Here is a 19,155-nt window from a genome sequence, read left to right as displayed (position 1 = left end):
GCAGGTTTTGGTATACAAAAAATGGCTCTTATATATGATTCAACCTCTTAGAAAAAGAATGAAAATGACTTTGTTAGGAGATGTTCAAATTTTAAAGAATTTAAGAATACTGGAATACAAACAATGGTTAATACACCCCTTCTTATTCATTGTGACTAATAATGGCAAAGAGTTCAACTGTTCACCTTGAAAAGATGAATCACTAACCTTCAATCAATTACATGTATATTTGGCATGATCATAAAGAAGTCATGCATAAAAACTTGAAAAACTTTTTGGAGCTTCTATCTCACACTCAACCACAATCCTCTGCTTTAAATTAATGCCATTTTCTCTCATCTGTAGTTATGGAAAACTGAACAGCAGACTTGTTCAGATTCAAACCATGTGAATGTCAAACTTTTTTTTTTTTTTCTTTTCTGGTATCCTGATATGTTAAGAAGTAATTAAATACTCCATTTCCAATGCTATTGTCAGAAAAAAAGAAAAAAGAAACCCGTAAATTGCTTGAAAAATACGTTTTTTTCTGTTATGCCAACTTTTAAAGTAGGTTATTTCTTGCTTACCTCTAGTTTCAAAATTCTTGAAATATGTGACCAGAGATGTGGAGATATGTCTTGCTACCAAATGAATTTCCTTTGGACCCAGTTCATGATCAGCAAAAGCAATTACTTTAACTTCCTTCAGAGCCTTTCCATTTGGGGATCTCTTACTTTCCCATTTTTGCAATAAAGAAAAATCTTCCCTGCTGGCTTCAGGTTTTTTATTTTCTTCTTCAGGTATATAGCTTATTTTTTTATCCCACATTCTAAGCAAACTTTTCTCCTCATTCTTTTGACCTCCAGATATTACAGACAAAGGGTTTTGCTTCGATAGGAAAAATGGTTTCCTTGTTTCCATGTTTTCATTAATGTGTGGTTGACTTGGAAAGCCATAGCTTGACAGCACAGTATTGACAATATTTTCTGCAGCTAATGATATTTTGAGTGGAGAAACAGTTGTCTGAATTTGGTTTGGCTCAACTGGCTTTAGAGTTTCAAAATGAAATACTCTTGGATTTTCACCTTTTCCTATTTCTATGAATGACATCACTTGCTTTAATGCTGCTTCTGTGGACTCAGTTGCTTTCTTAAACAGTTTTTGTAAGACACTGCCTTCAGGGAGAGAGTTATTTCCTTGCATTAATTGGTCAAAATGGCCAAAGTTTGATTCCCTTGGACTATAGTCTTGTACTTCATTTTTAAAGCATGATGGTACATTTTCTGAATCAAGCCTTTCCATTGTCTCTGAGCTTTTAATTGTATCTTCTACAGAGGCTCTGGGATGTGAGGGTAATTTTGATGAAGGCTTATACTTTTTTTTCATACTTTCCTCTGAGTAACACACAAAACCAGGTACACTGATTTGTGAAGGATTATTCCCAGAACTAAATTCCTTTAGCTTTGATGTGGGCATTTTCATATAAGTTGCTAATTCAACTTGATTAACAATATAGGTGTTTTCTGCTCCTTGGAACAAACTTTTCTTTGGAAGGTTATTGATATGAGTACACTGGTCCATCAGTGTGCCAATGATCTCACTTGCTATAACGGTCTCTTTCAATGTGCTAATTGAAGATGGTTCCACTTGGCTTATTTCTTTGTCTAGCTTGTTCTTAATTATACTGAGCATGTCACTGACAATATTAATAGCATATGTAACTAATTCTGAATGGAATGAATGAATCTGTAGGATGGTGTTCTGTATGTTTTCTTTGGAAATAATAATATTTGAATTGGATTCATCAGGAAACTTTTTTAGTGGTTGTAATTTTGGCAACATCTTTTTGCTTACTAGTCCTTGTTGGAGAGGAAAAAAGTTTTCTATAGGCATTTTCACTATTTCAGAAAACTCATATTTAGAGATATATTTAAATTGCAAGTCTACAAATGACTCTAAAATATTTAAAACCCTTTCTACAATATCTCGAACAATTTGGTTGCTGGAGCCCAAAGAAATTTGGTCTACTGTCTTTGTGTTATATATTGGTACACTGCTGAGGATGTCCTTGAATGGAGAATCATATTTACTTTTAGTACTAATGTATTCTTTCCTATTTCCTAGAGTTCCTCTCCTATCTGGGGAGGGTACCTGGGACAAAAAACACAGCTGCAATTTTTCAAATAGCATTTCAACAATTTCTCTTCCAAACATACTAATTTGTGCTTTTGTATCTTCAACTCTAGTAGAAGCTCCTTTGAAATGATTATAACACCTGCTTTCACAATCCTCAAGTTGATGCAAATTTAAAAGTGAAAGAGAATATTCTAATTCTTTTGTTTTTATTGGAATTTCAGTCAAAACATTTTCAGCTATCATCATTAGCTTACACTTCTCATTTTCTATATCATTTGATTCTGCTTGCCATTTGTCAAACATTTTTTTAAATATACCTTCTTTAGGAAAAATCTGTTCGAGCTGTGAAGAAACATTTTCCAGGTAAAAACATGCTTGTGGTTTGGCAAGATACTCTGCATCTGAATTCCCCTGTGAAAGTTTGAGATCATCCACATGTGAGAATTTGATTGGATAAGCCAAATTGTGGTTACTTGTAGCATATAATCCTTGCAAAACTGCATTAACTATTTTATTTGCTTCCATGATTTGATCAGATGGTAAAGCTTTAACATTTATCATTGCTCTAGTTTGCTTCACCTTTTCAAATTCTTTCACAGTTGTTTCCAGAATACTACTTACTATATCCTTGGCATACATTCTTAATTCTGAATTGGGCAATCTCATTTCCAGTAAGTTTTTGGCATCTCCTGTTGATAGTGTGTGTGGCAGCCCAGTGGTAGTCTTGGACTGGCTGTCTCTTGGAGTCTTCTCTCCAGGACCTAACTTGGTCTTGCTTTTGACCTTAGCACCATTAGGTCCTAGGTGTGATTTTGTTCTAAATTTAGGCAAAGGAGTAACTTTTGATCTTGCTTTTAAACTTGTTTTAAAATCTGGTTTAGAGCTGCTCTTAGAGCTCACTTTAGAATTATGTGACTTTACAGGTTGCAACTCATCAGAACAACTTTCAGGGGACAAAGTCTTTTCTAGATGAATTGAGGCAAAATTTATGATCTTATTAAGAACCATTTTGACTAACTCCTTCCCCAATTGCAGTGGTGAATACTGCAAAAATTTGTCTTCTAATAGAGAGACACTTTGACTGCCTGCATAAGAATAACCTTGTGGTGTCACATATTTGGGGGAATTACTTCCTTTTTCTGCTTGTTTAGTTTCTTTGATGCAGGTTGCTTTCTTAGACAAGGTATCTTTGTTGTCAGATGCTTCTCCTTTTTTGTTACTTTCATTTAATGATGTAACAACTATAGAGTGCATTTTCCCCAAAACACTTTCAACTATGTCATTTGCTACCCTGTTAATCTGTGATTGAAAGTTTTTTTGTGTTATGTCTGATGTTTTAATTTTAGAGTTAGATGTTAAATGGGGGATATCATTAAATGGAGGCAAATGGCCTATGATATCCATTATTCTTTGATGCAATTTAGTTAAAACCTCTTGCACTCCACTGAGCAATTCATTTTTTTCTTTTTGTTTCGATTCTCCATTTCTCATAAATATTTCTTCCAAAACAGTTCTCTGGCTTTCTTTTTCCAATGTTATTTGGTTTTGTTCCAATGGATATTTTGAAAACGGAGATAATTTGTTTTTTTCCTGCTCTCTTTGTCCCAGCAATACTTCATTTGATGCTGTTAGTTTTGAAAATAATTTAGGATTGTCTTTTGAGTAAACGCTTATTTCCTTTGCAGATCTTTTATCATATAAACTCTTTAAGATACTACTGACAATTCCACTCACAATGATATTTTCTTGGAATGAAATGTTGTTTGGATATGGATACATCTTTTGAATTTCTAAGTCTAAGTCATTTTTAATAAGCTTCAAAATGGCACTGGCAATGATGTCCGCATATTCTTTAAGACTAGCTCGTGAGAGATGAATTGTGGACTGAACATTTTCTTTGTAACTTGCAAAAGTGGAATCTGTGAGCTCTTGGCTGAGGGTTGTTTTAGTGGATATTTTCAGGGCATTTACATTTGATTCCTCTTGGCTTGATTCATGAAAGAGGCTATCTTCTTGTTTATAATTTTCCTGTTCCAGGCTAGCAATTGACTTTTCTTTAGACTGGAAAGCAAGAGTAATTAATGAGTCTATTCTTTCTGTAGCAAAAGCTTCTAACCGATTGAAAATAGTTTTAGTAATGAAGTTAGCATTTTCCTCACATGGGTCAGGAGCAGGTTTCTTGGCATCTTCTTTCTCTACTGTAGTTATCTGACAATCATCAGCATAAGCTGATTTCAGATTTCTTGAGGATGGCAAATACTCTGTCTTTATTTCACTTTTTGACTCCATAAGAGGAGGCTGTTGACACTCTGCTTTTGAAAATATGTCACAAAAGGTCAGGGGCAATCTTGCAGATGTAGGATTTTTTGCATTTATGCTAAGCCGGACAGTAGAACTGAGATTATGAAGAACAATATCCACTATATCATTAGATATGAAAATGACATCTGATTTAGGAACTGAAAGTTTTGGAATAATTTTATTTGCATCCTTGATGAATATTTCAGAATTTTCTCTGGAATGTTTCCCAGTTATGCTACATTTCAGAGTGGGTGTGGCACATGATAGATTATTTTGATACAGTGTTTTATCATAAATATCACATAAGATACCTTCAATGATATCTTGTATTTGAAACTGAAGTACTTTTCTATATTCGGTCTTATTAAACAGCTTTTCAATAATACCTTCTTGTTGATCTGAATTAATCTCTTTCTCAGAATTGTTTTTGTCACATATGCCTTTTGATGATACGATATCTAATACTGTGTTAACAACTTGGCTTGCAATACTTTCAGAAACCACAATGTTATGAGTTGAGAAAGGACCTTCCCTTTCTTTATCTAACTCATGTTTGAGTCCTTGTAAAATTTTTCTAGCCACTTCTGTTGCATACGTATTTAATTTATTCAAAGAGAGTTGGCACACTGAGTTGGTCTTTTCTGATGTAATATGATCCACTGAGCAAGAGGACAAGTGATCATCAGAATATAAATCTTTGGCTGAGAATGCTTTGCTTAATGCACTTTTATCCTGCTGAAAAGATAAAGCCGTTGGAACGGTGAAGCTGATTTGGGGACAGAAGAGAGATTTTACTTTGGAAGTAGCAAAAGTCTCTAAATTTGTTAATATTGCCTGTACAATATCTTCAACTACATTTACTTTGGCCTGTTTGTCAACACTGAATCTGGTGTGTTCTTGTAAAGAAACATTTGCTCTAAAGTTGATGGTTTTATACCTATTTTCACTTGTATTTCTTTCCGGCATAGCAGCTGAGTAAAGTTTATGAAATACCGTTCTAACAACATCATCTGCCACTACAATTACATCTGCTTCAGACACTAAAGAGCCTATGATTTTATCTATAAATTGAACAGATGTTTGAGGAATTGGCCCATCAACATTGTGAATGATGCTGTTTAAATGAGAGTGGGAGAGAGAAAGCACATTTAGTTGGTTGACCAAAGCATTTTGAAAAATTTCATTCAAAATATTTCTTATAATGGGAACAATTGGAGATTTCTGTGGTTCTTTGAGTTTAACTTCGATTTTGTTTAATGTTCTTTCTAGAACCCATTGTTTAAGAGAATCTGATTTAGCTTCTTCTCTTAGTAATGTTCTCTCCCCAATTAATTCTTTCTCTGTATGTGAGACATCTTCTAGAAATGAATCTGATTCAGCTCCTCCAGGAAGAAAATTTCCATAGGATGGCCTGTATCGATAAGTTTCAATGCTCCCCTCTTCAGATTCAGTTTCATTAAACATATCTGAGGATACTGCATCTAAAATTAAATTGACTATATTCTTAAGCATTTGTTTCTCAGGTGGTGGGGTATTTATACTTGTCCTCAAATCTAATGAGTTCATATTTAATTCTGCTTGAATAGCTTTCAAAATAGTACTTGATATCTTCTTTGCATTCATGTATAAAGCAGACTGTAATAGTTCCTCATGTGTGTCTGTGAAAATACTAGGACTTTCATATTCCAAGTTTGTCTTATTGTTTTCTTCATTTCCGTTTTTAATAGAACCAAGAGTTTCTAAATTTCCATTAGCGAACCCTTCCAGTTTAGCAAAAACCACATTTAGAATATCTGAAGCTAGAGCTTTCAGTTCATTTGAATGTGTTTCTTTTGTGCTCCCTGTTTTGGAAGACATAAGAGCAACAGTTTTTTCTTTATTTTTTGTCACATCTTTATTACCCTCCTGAATCATCCTGGAAATGATGCTGGAGATTATGTCAGTGCATTTGGCTATTTCCTCAATAATTGAAGCAAATGATAGGTTGTCGATATCAAAAGACTCTGAGACAGCTTTAAATCCAGAACTTGCAAAACTGGTATCCATATCAACACTACATAATTTTGCAAGGATGTATTCCAAAATTGTTTTGGAAATGAGCTGAATATTAGACTGCAATGGAGTAGCCATTTCGGGATTTTCATTCTTTTCTCTGTTTAGTTTACTATTAGGTGGCTGATGGTGTGGATGGGCTCCTATGAGCTTAAGTAACATTTCATATAGTGTTTCCCCAATACTGTCTAACACTTGCAATCTAGCATTGTCTTTGACATCTTTTCCATTTACAACACTATGGAGAGCACATGGAGTAGCCAAATATTTGTAAAAAGATTTTTTATCCTGCCTATTTGGCAAAATATTTTGTTTATCAGTACTGTCAGATCCATATGAAGTTGCAGGCTTGGGCTTACCTGAAGGGAGTGATATATTGCTTTGATCAGAATGTCCACTTGATAACAGTTCACAAATACAAGTTAACAATGGAGATTCCATAATTGAGACAAGAGATTCTAATTTATCAGTATCAGCAAAAAATCCTTTATCTGTAAGGGATTTGGTATCTTCTCTTTCCCTGTGATTTAGGCTTCTCTTACTGAGTTCTAGTTCATTCTGGATAGCACGCAAAACAATGTTTACCACTTTAGTTGTGTAAGAACTAAGTTGAGATTGTAAGGAAGATTTCTCGACAACTGAAGGTTTGAGGCCCATTTGTAATTTTGGACAAATAAATAACTTCAGCTTTTTAAAAACTGTATTAACGATCTTATCAGTAATGTCATCTATAGATTGAGGTTCACTTTCTTCAGATTGTGACACAGAGGGTTTTGCAGGATCTACATTGAATGAAGATAAGTATTTCACTTTCTTTTCACTGTCAAACCATACTTTTAATGACTTTTTATTTGGTGCTTCTTTGACCATGTGTGGAGTATCAGAAATACCTAGAGAATTTTGAACTGATGATGAAATGGAACTTTTGGTTGTATTAGGAATGCAGCTTGAAGCCTTATGAAGTATATTTAACACAGCATCTGTTATTTCTTGAGACACTGCACTAATTTCTGACACAGAAAACATCTGGTCCATCCATTCTTGATATGATAGTCGTTGAGATTTTTCTGAAATAAGAACTGAAGCTTCTTTCCCAGTTTTATTGTCTAAGGGACCAGGAGGAACAGAAGATAGGTCCTTGAGCATATCTGTTAAAATACTTTTAACTATGTTTTCTGAAGCTTTTTGTATGTGATGCTTTTGATCTCGGCTGAAAATCAAGATGTCTGTATTCAGACAGGGTTTTTCCTTTAAAATTTCTTTCTTATTAAAAGATGGTAGCTCAGTTTTTAATCCCCCATCACAAAATGCAACTTTGCTTCTTTGAGAAGCAGCATTTGTAGGTGGTTTGCTATTTCTTTTATATTCAAAACTGGTGTTTCCTTTTGTAAACCAATTCTCAGGAACTCGTTTCTGTGATTTTGGCTTTTCATCTCTGAAAGATGAATCAAGCACATTTTTCACAATTTTGTCTATTTCTTCATTATCATCTTCAGAATAAAGGACCATGCCAGGAACATTAATAGGTGGAAACAATCTTCTAGATCTAGGACCATTAGCTAATCTAGTGCCAGTAAGTCTGTACTTTTCTTCAGTGTCAGAAAGATTTCTTGGTCTAGAGTGTCTGCATTTTTGAATATCTGCATTTACTGGCTCTTGATGTAGCAGAGTGAAGATATCATCAAGAAGCTGAAGGAACACTACTGTTTCTTCAGATGCAGTAAGTCTCTCATTATTAAGTTCAGTTTGTACATATTCTAGTATAGTGCTGATTGCTTCCTCTATATATCCAACCAAAGAGGACTGGGAAAAAATATTTGACATTAAATTTTGTATTTGATCTTTAACAATTAAATTAGCTGCATCAGGTTCAGGACTATGTTTCATTTTGTTGTCTCTTTCGAGGGACATGTATGTTGGGTCTGTCATAGGATGCTGATCAGAAAGTTTAATTGCATCTTCAAGATATGGAAGTTCATTTTTTTTACAAGATGCAAGAGTCATCAGCTTTTCTAAAATAGCATGTACCATATCCTCAGCAATATCACACATGGGTTCCAAATTGTAAGGCTGTGAAGCCTTTACAGATTTTCTATTTGATGGACTGAGATATTTTCTACTGGGTGGCAAGCTTGGTTTAATGTCAACTGACAAATCTTCTTGTGAAAATATCTCAACACATTTTTTCTCAACTGCAGACTGTAGCTTCTCAAGCATATTCTCTACAATCTCTGAAGCTGCTGAGCAGATATCAACATTGGAAAGCAAGTCTCTTTTTTCAGGTTCATTTTGCTCAACAAAAATTTCAGCAGTAACAGAAGAAATAGAAGGAATAGCCTGTGTTAAATCAGACATTATTTCTTGAAAAATACTTTCTAAAATCAATTCAGTTTCCCCTTTTAAGTGACATTTAAAGTTAACAAAAATGTTCTTTAAATTCTTCATTTCATTCATGGCTTTTGCTTTTTGATCAGGAAACAGTGGACTCTCTAAGCCATCTGTTTCAGTGGTGGCATCCTTAGATTTTTTTGTGCTTGTTTCAAATGATGCTAAAAGGTGACTATCAGATTTACAAGTTCTGAGTTTAGGATATGCATATGTCATACTGGTTTTATTATATTTGAATTCAGATGATATAGATTGCTCTTCCACGTGATATGTTTTACCCACAGTTGCTCTTTCCACATGGGCAGAAGGTGGTTTTAAAGGTGTGGTTGGTCGCTTTGTTGATAGGTCAACTGTAAACATACAGGGTTCTCCCTGAAATGTTTTAGTTGTAGCAGATGTGTAGCTTCTATATGTAAACTCTTCACTGCATGTGCTACAGAAACTTGAACTGTCTGATGAGAGGATAGATTCATCAGACACTGGATATGTTTTAGTTCGCAACCTTTCTTCATACTTTGTGATGGCTGGGTATAATATACTGGTCACTGTAGCTACAACCCAGGTCATTATATTCTGAATTATACTATTCAGTTCTTCAGAAGTTACCTGGAAAAGAGGCAAGCAGGAATGAAGAGAAAATCATGTAACAACTTACTCCATTCTGGGACAGAGGGTAACATTTAATTTTTTTATATCAAACAGTTCCTAGCAGGATACCATCATGGTTATAAAAAGAACATAGTAAAGAATTTATTTAGACTTTCAGATTACTTTCAAGTTGGCTTACTCTGTACTATAGTAAAATTTTCTTTTATAAGTTTCTATTTGATTCACATTCCCTCCAAGTTTTTTGTTGTCTTCCCCCAACATTTGTTGTTGAGATAAATGACTTTATGGTAAAAATAGAAAAAAAAAATCACCAAACTGCTGTCTCCCAAATAATATACTGAGTTTTGGCAAGAAAAAACAGTGTCTACAATCCAATGGTATTATTTAATAATATCCCAGATTATTTATTACAAAATATTTCTCAAAACAGATGTGGTCAAAACATTTGGGTGCCTTCAGAGACATCTGTCTATAAAGATTAAAAATAAGCCATTTCTTCCCATTCTCTGATGCAGAGGTGACCCTATCATTTGCATAAATGGAAATGAGTGCAGCTAACTATTAAAAGTTATTTGATAGGCAACAGAAAAGTTAATGTCTATGGAGATGACTGGGTTTGTATTCAGCAAAAGAGTATCAGAGCAAACTGTTTTAGATAGGAAGGCTGAGAAAAGATGGTGCGATGAAGGAACAAACTAGTTAAGATAGAAGCAAAGGGCTCCTCCTAGACTGGGATCTGAAAGAGCCAGGAGGAGAACAAGGGTAGGGAAATTGAATTCCTTTTTGAGCCAGAAATAGAAGCCCAGGGACCGGATTTGGAAAACCATTTTCTTAGTAGTCAGTGGTAATGTCACAGCTTAAAATGGACCTAAAGTAGAAAAAATGCATCTGTAGAATTATATAAACCACTTCTTATTTACTGAAAATGAACTTTAGGCTTGCAAAAATCCCTTAGCCTGTCATAAATGAGTAGTCTGTTTTTAAATTGTTATTACTCTTAAGACACAAAGGCTGTAAATTTGAGTAATTGGCAGCAAAGACTGGAAGGCTGGTACATAGACACCAGGTTAAACAGTATGATTCCTATAATGGGGCTATTCATAACCAAAGTATTACCTTAGATTAACAAGGAAATATTCACAGTTCAGGCAAACATTCAAAGAAAATTTAACACCTGTGTAACATACTCTTTCCTGACACATTTGAGAGTGTTTGGAGGCACCTTAGGAAAAGCAATTCTATCTTGCTGTAATTCATGAGTCTCCTAATGTAATTTTTACTTTACCGTACAATGGCTAGTGCTTTGAAAACACATTTTGGATGGCAGCATATGTTGTGAAATACTTGTTTTATATAATGGCATCCTAAATCAGATTTTAACAGAAAAAGCAATTGTTCTAATCTACTCTAACACATATAAACTAAGACATTCAATATATATTATTTTTCTTGTTACCGGAGATACTAAAAAAAAAAATCTACATTATTACTCCTAGGCTAGTTGTGAAAATTTCCAACTTTGATATATGAAAGAGAGATATTCATAAAGTTTTCTATGTATTGAAATTTAGTAATTAGAACCTAGTTTTCAGTTGCTTTCCATTTAAATATTGAACTGAGAAATATTCCCTTGAATCAGAGCTTTTATATTTGCTACACATTCTATGTCTTGAGTAAGAGTCAGTGTGAAAAATTATATAAGAGTATGTGTTGTTCTCTAATAACTTTGTCTTTCCTGACTGGTCTGACTAGTTTCAGAGTTGGGCTTTTTAAGTTGGACCATCTTATCTGCCTCTTCCAAGGCTCAGCTCATAGGTGACTAGGTACTTTTTTATGTGACCAGGTGACCAGGTCACCTTTTTAGTTACTTAGATGACCAGGTCACTTCTCACTAAAATGGCTAGAGCCAGACCCAACCATTCCAGCTCACCAGCCAAGTCTTTAAAGCTTGTCACCCAATGGCTTCCCATAATAAAATGAGTTTGTGGTATTTGATGCTGTTATGATGGCTAGGTCCTTTAATGTCATTCCATACACTTCTATGCCCATGAGACTTCTTCCTGAAGGGCCAGTGTTATCTTTTGATAAGAACTTTAGATCACTGCAAAATTTAAGAATTAATTGAAAGCAAACTTTAAAGAAAAAAAAAGGTCAAAGAGATAAACCAATATTGATAGGTAATTACTCATTATTTGATTCACAGTTTTTAAATATGTTGCTTTATCAATTGATTTTATGATACATACTTTCTCTCGCAAGCAATTTTGTAGGAGGTTCTGTTTTCTGTAAAATTAAGAAAGGTTGAGCATTTAGTTATTACCTAGGGTGAAGAATTAACATAATGTTTCCCAGAAGTTCTAATCATTGAAGTATCTGTTTCTTCTCCTTATATCTCAGGGTTTTCTACAGAAATTCAAAAGGTGAAATAAACTTTTTTTTCTCCCTCCCCTTCAATTTATCCTGCTCCTTTGATAACCACATACTTTATTGCTTAGGAGAATAGAATTGTGGCTGCTGCGTAAAAAATATATCTATCTGAAAAGTCTACTTCTGAGCCACCTTTGCCATGCCTGCTCTGTGCTTCTCTCAGGGGTGACACAGAATTGGAGCTAGAAGGTGGGCAAGTCCTTTCTGCCTGGTAAAAGGCAACATGAAGTAAAGTATTTGACCAGAGCTTTCTGATAATCCTTTACCTACTCTTTTAAATCCCATGGTCCCACCTACTCTTTCACCAAACAGCAAGAAGGGAATATTTGAATGATTATTCAGTAACTGTGGGTTCAAACAATAAGTTCCTAGCCATATGCAGTACTAATTTAGAGTGAGACCTTTTCTTCATATGAAAATATTCTGTCATGTGTTCTAATTAGAATTATTTATCAACACACACTAATGAAATAAAAAAAATTCTGAATTGTAACAAATAATGAAAATTATAGAAAATATAAATAGTTAATAAAACCAGATCAAAGACCATATGATACTTTCATAAATTTCAACGTGGGCTCTTTTCTTATAATCAGATATATGGTACTCTTGTGTATTTCAATTCTTTTCCTGCTTCCTTAAAAGAAAACTGACATTCTTTTTTCATTTTTGTAGGCCTGTGCTATACATTATAACATTCAGCTTTTCCTAAAGTCTAAAATTCGATCATGAGAAACAGCAAGACTGAGAATTACATCCTAAATCTTGGGAGGGAAACAAAACAAAACAAAACAACCCCAAAAACCCATCTTTACTGATTTCAGCTCAGAAATTAGACATATTTAGACTAAAACCTTTTTGCGGGATGGAACCTGGAGCATGAAAGCTGATATCAGTGACATGTTTTCTATCTTTTGGCCTTCTTTATTTTTTCAGGATTTGTTTTTTCAGGTCAACCTAAGCATAATTTTCTTTTTTTAGTCATTCTGCAATCTAACTCTCCCAGGTTCATTTTTCTATTCTCCTCACATTATACTGTAGGTACCAAACAGAACTCATGGAATCCAACCTATTAACTGATAACTGTTCCCAACAGGCTCTCTGCCCCAAAGGCATGCATATAGATCCAAAAAGCAAAGACCTAAGAATAAAATTGACCAAGTAACAGAAAGCTTTAATGAAGACCACTTTGAACAATTATAATAACCAGATAAAGTATGACATCAGTGAAAAAGACAGAACAAGGATCTCTGAAAACTTAACTCCTCCATAAAAGCAATGGGAAAACCAGCAAAAAAAAAAAAAAAAAAAAAAAAAAAAAGTTATTTTTTAAAAAACAATTTCATAGTAAATGTTTTTATAGTTATTTTTTTTTCAGTTTTCAGAACTCTGAAAATTAACCAAAGACTTTTAGCTTTCCAGAATGTTTATTCAAGAAAAATAGTTGATCTAGGTAAAAACAGTGAGCTTTGTGGTGTTTTAACTTGCTCTATTTCTATCCCCTTTCTCCAGCTCCACAGTATCCTTGAAAAACAACACCTTACAGTCACAGGGGCATGGCTTTGTTCATTGTGGTATTTGCTTAGCAATTAGCATTATGTTTTGAACATAAAGAAACATAAAGTTTCTCAATAAATGTTTGATAAATTCTCATTTAAAGTCTTTTGGATCTAGGCCTACTCTCCAATACAAAATGAAGCCTTCATGCAGGTCACTAATGGACTTCTAGAACTGGTTCCTGGTTTCCTGCCTTCAGTTTTTCTTACATATTCTGACAGATTGTCTATCATCATGCCAATATGACCACTACCTTCCCCTTCCAAACCATCAGAGTGCTACCCATTAAGTAAACTACAAATTCCTGACCACAATCTGCACAGCTGCAGACTTACTGCCTCTTCAATCTGTTACTCTTTATGTCTTCGATCCCAATAATATGAACTTACTCATTACCTAATTGCAGTACATAATTATTGCAACTCTGTTTACCCCTACTGCTATGGTATTTGCTTTGTCGTCATTCTTTTGGTCCTGGATTTCCATGTCCATTTTATAAACCTTTCTGTATTCCTTTTATATTAACATTAGAAAAAGACAGAACTAAATAATAGAGGAAAGAGAGGGAATATGAGGTGGACAGTAGATCAGATGTGATGATTCTTCATAGAGTCTAATGAAATCTGGAGTTAAATCAGAACAAGAGGAATGTGATATGTGTATGATGGCCAGAGCCAGACTGGAAAGTATTGTTAGTTGTGCTTTATTTGTACTCTGACCTGAGGTTGGGATGGGTACATGAAGCTAAATGTATCTTATTCCTGTTAGTTTGGGAGGGACTGGTAAAAGAGCCCCAGACCATGCCTAGAGTTAATAATCTTAGCTGAGCCAAGATTATTAATGAAAGAGTAGCCAAAATATTTACTATGAATTGATTCTGTACATCTGTAATCTTGGGTGGTAGAAAATGAAGAGGCAGGAATTAAGACTTCATTATGAGCCTCTTCTAACTTGTTTAATGAAGAGGCAAGTATTTATACTAATATTTATATTATATGTATTTATTCAACAAGTAAAATAAATATAGTCATTATTTACACGTGATCGTCATTCCTCCACTTTGTGCTTTAAACTGAACTTGTCAGTTTTCTTCCTTCTGCATCTATTACAATGCTACATATCCTATGAATTCTCAGTAGTTAGTTAAATTGACAGCATCAAGATACTTCCTCCAAGGAAGTTTGATCTGAATATTTTGATACCCTTTATCACCATACACCACTTAACTTTGGCCTACCATTTTCAAAGGGATTTAGGGTTTCTAAAATATATCCTGAACATTATTTGGCATATTATCTTTTTAAGAAGGTGATGATACTGGGTCTAAAATAATAAGTTTCTTTTTTTTTCCCCCCTAGAGTTGAGAAAACCATACCTAACCACCATAATAGGTGGCCATTGAGGTTTGAGGAATGAAAATCCCTGAGGCCTCCCAAATTTCTTCTCCAGAGACTTGCAATTTCCATCATCAGAGGATTTGGGATTATATTGCAAATACCCTTTAGGAGAAGAATAATTGATTATGTCATCAATATTTGCAGTAAACTAATTTACCATTCTTGGGAAGCCAATAATCTCAAAAGGCCTAATAAATGATAAATGTTTCAAAGGAGATAAAAGCAAAGAAACAAGGTCCAAATGCTGGAAAGCTTCTGAAGAGGAGGGATTATTGTTGGATATATTCAGACGTGGTATGAAGACTCTGAAGTGAAGGGGGAAAATAGAACCACAGTGGGGATAAGGAAACAGAGAAGAGGAAAAACATTCTCTTTGTCTGCTTTACAATTTAAGTTTAGTGCTGAGAGTTTGCAAAAGACAGAAGGCTTACTAAATCCAAGTAGAACTACTAGAGGATTCCATATAATCATTTGCTTTTGAATAGCACTCATATAATTATTAAAATATTAATTTATATTTACACATTAATTTTCTTAGCTACTTACGTATTTGAGAAAGCATGAGAAGGGAGAGTACCATGGGCTGTGGCATGAACCTGAGGTCCTATTTATTAGAAAAATAAAATTACAATTAGTTTATATACTTCCCCAGCAACTTGTAAAGTGGAAATTAATATCCTCTAGTAGATCTTTATTCTTTGGTGCTATCTTGTTTAAAGGCCTCCAGAGCTTCTCCACAATGAAGCCTAAATTCCTTAGGAAGGCATAAAATATACCATATAATCTGATGTTCTCACCTCAGCAGTGTCTACTCTGGCTAGTCTCTATCCATTCATATATATTCTATGGTCCGTAGACACAGAATGACATAATTTGCTAAATATATCATTGTTTTTCATGCCACTGGGCCTTTGTTTTTGCCATTTCCTTAGTCTGGAGCATCCTATTCCTTCTTTGTAATTTCTCTTCTTTTAGGCTTCACTCAGTTTGTATTAATTCCACTAGAAAGCTTTGCCTAAGTAAATAAATATTCTTCTTTAGTGCTCCTGAAGCATTCTACATGTTTCTATTATAAAATTCATTATGTTATATCATAATTAAATGTTTACTCTTCTGTGTTCCTGGCTATGACATAAATTTACCACTATATCCTCAGCACTTAACACATAGTAAGTATCCAGTAACATTTGTTTGTAGAATCCATTATTTAATTAATATGTTCCTAAATATTTATTGATTGATTTGCTGCCCTTAATCTCTTCCTACTTGGATATTATCTAACTTTATATATAATCCAGCAAGATTCTATTGCTGAGTTTGGGGAAATACTTGGGATTGAAGTGATATAAGAAGTCTTTCTGCAGTACATCTCTACAGGCATACTGAATTATGTCAATTATGCAAAAACAAAAATGAATAAAAGTTTTAGACAAAAAGATTGCCCTAAATTCAGAAAGTAGTTTTAGTAATTAGAACTAGTTCAAAGTTAAGTTTAGATGGTAACTCTTGTATCTTCCAGCAAATGAGTAACCAATAGGTACTAACGATGTCTATAAAAACTCTTACTTAAACCCTGTGAAATTTTTTGAGATTTTTTTTGTTTGTTTTTGTTTTTGTTTTTTTAGATACGTTTTTGTGTACAGTTTGGTAGAAGTAACTAGAATTAAGAGTGCACAGATCTGAGAAATTAAGTGTGAAGACAATACTATTTTAAAAGCAAAGTAATAAATAAAAAGGTTTTTTGTTTCCATTAAAATGCTAGAGTAAATATCTAAAATATTTGCCCAGAATTCTATATAAATCATTAAAACCACCCTCTTAAAAGCAGCTAAGCTTTTAAACATATTAAGAGAAATCTTTCAGAGTAAAAAATTTGGAATAACACAAATCTAGAGTGGTAAGCAACTTTTGCAGCTGATGCTTGCTCTATGAGCATTGGCAATACCTACAAACAAAATGGGGAATTAAAACTGAGTAAGAGCCTCTAAAAATATACTGGGTGCCAAAGAGCTATACATTGGTTGAAGAGTTGTCTTAACAAAAAAGAAAAACAAACAAACAAACAAACAGAACTCATGTCACAGAGGTAGCAGCATAAATAAACTATGTCTTGGCTTCAGCTGTGGATAAAGGAAGAAGAGGGAAAAAATTAAAATATCTCTTAAGAGATAATCTGTGATTATGAATTCCTATATGACTTTGAGGTTCAAATCTACTGCATGGCCATAAAACTCCATGTGAGAAATTATTTTAAAATGAACCTGTATTTATACCTCTTGGATACCTAGCAGAAGCATATGGAAAAATTTTAAACAGCTTTATAGAAGTTTAATTGGTATTCAAGGAGCTCTACATATTTAATGGATTGAATTTGAGTTTCTATAGAATAACACATACTATCGAAATATAGAATTCTCAATGATACATTTCTGTCAAAAATGAACTCACATATAACAATGCCCCCTACACACACACACACACACACACACACACACAGACAAATATGAAGAAGCAAATTCCCATGACTGTTAACAGGGGGGAAAAAAGCATTAGAATTAAACATCAGTGATTTCAGGTATTTGAATTACCAGATATAGAATATTCAAAAAGTATGTCTTATATGTTTAAATATTTAAAGAAGGGATTGGAAAACACGGGAATAGAACAAGAACTTATCAAAAAAGTCCAGTTAAATTTGAAAAATAATTGTTCAGGAATTATGTGTGTGTGTGTATGCATATATATAATGTTTAATCAGAGAAATTTCAAAATACATTGAATTGATAAAATAGTAAATTAGATAAGCTAAAGAATGAATTGGAGATTTGAAGGACAAATTTGAATAAATTAACCAGAATGCAGCACAGAGAAATGGAAAATATGATAGTTGTTAAAGGATATAGAAGAAAAAAGATCTAAATATACATAACTGAAGTTTTAGAAGAAAGAAGATAATAAAAAATAATAAAGTCCAAAAATGGACCCTCAACTATATGGTCAATTAATCTTCAACAAATCAGGAAAAAATATCCAGTGGAAAAAAACAGTCTCTTCAATAAATAGTGCTGGGAGAATTGAACAGCTATATACAGAAGAATGAAACTTGACGATTCTCTTACATGATACATAAAGATAAACTCAAAATGGATGAGAGACCTCAGTGTGAGACAGGAATCCATCAAAATCATAGAGGAGAACATTTTGACACCAGCTGCAGCAACTTCTTTGATGACACATCTCCAAAGGCAAGGGAAACAAGAGCAAAAATGAACTTTTGGGACTTCATCAAAATAAAAATCTTCTGCACGGCAAAGGAAACAGTCTACAAAATCAAGAGGCAACCCATGGAATGGGAGAAGATATTTGCAAATGACATTATAGATGAAGGGCTGGTATCTAAGATCTATAAAGAACTTCTCAAACTCAACACCCCAAAAACAAATACTCAAGTAAAAAAATGGGCAGAAGACACGAACAGACACTTCTCCATCGAAGACATACAAATGGCTAACAGACACAGAAAAAATGTTCAACATCATGAGCCATCAGGGAAATTCAAATCAAAACCACATTGAGATACCACCTTATATGAGTTAGAATGGCAAAAATTAACAAGGAAGGAAACAACAAACGTTGGTGAGGATGTGGAGAAAAGAGAACCCTCTTACACTGTTGGTGAGAATGCATGTTGGTATTGCCACTTTGGAAAACAGAATAGAGGTTCCTCAAGAAGTTAAAAATAGAGCTACCCTATGACCCAGCAATTGGACTATTGGGTATTTACTCCAAAGATACAGATATGGTGAAAAGAAGGGGCACATGCACCCCAATGTTCATAGCAGCAATATCTACAATAGCTAAACTGTGGAAGGAGCTGAGAGGCCCTTTGACAGATGAATGGATAAAGAAGATGTGGTTCATATATACAATGGAATATTACTCAGCCATCAGAAAGGATGAATACCCACCATTTGCAACATGGATGGAACTGGAGGGGAATATGCTAAGTGAAATAAATCAAGCAGAGAAAGATTATTATATGGTTTCACTCATATGTGGAACAGAAGGAATAGCATGGAGGACATTAGGGGAAGGAAGAGAAAACTGAAAGTGGGAAGATTCATAGGGGGAGATGAATCATGAGAGATTATGGACTCTGGGAAACAATTTGAGGGTTTCAGAGGGAGGGGGGATGGGATACCCCTTCATACCCAGTAATGGGTATTAAGAAGGGCAGGTGTTGCAATGAACACTGGGTGTTATATGCAAATAATGAATCATGGAATGGGTGCCTGGGTGGCTCTGAGGG

General features: G+C 34.1%; 1 protein-coding gene across 1 annotated transcript in view; it reads right to left on the bottom strand.

Moving 5' to 3' along the window:
* FSIP2 (fibrous sheath interacting protein 2) overlaps positions 1-19,155 on the bottom strand; it is a 90,687-nt gene that overhangs the window by 38,686 nt on the left and 32,846 nt on the right. The window contains exons 14-16 of the mRNA XM_032856084.1: positions 15,393-15,450; positions 11,712-11,748; positions 567-9,462 (exon numbers count right to left, since the gene is read on the bottom strand). Coding sequence (XP_032711975.1) covers positions 567-9,462; positions 11,712-11,748; positions 15,393-15,450 — 8,991 coding nt within the window. The remainder of the gene's footprint in view (positions 1-566; positions 9,463-11,711; positions 11,749-15,392; positions 15,451-19,155) is intronic.

The sequence above is a fragment of the Lontra canadensis genome, unplaced genomic scaffold, assembly GCF_010015895.1.
Source record: "Lontra canadensis isolate GAN:19392208 unplaced genomic scaffold, GSC_riverotter_1.0 scaffold11, whole genome shotgun sequence".
Lineage (NCBI taxonomy): Eukaryota > Metazoa > Chordata > Mammalia > Carnivora > Mustelidae > Lontra > Lontra canadensis.
This window is presented reverse-complemented; position numbering and strand designations above follow the sequence as displayed.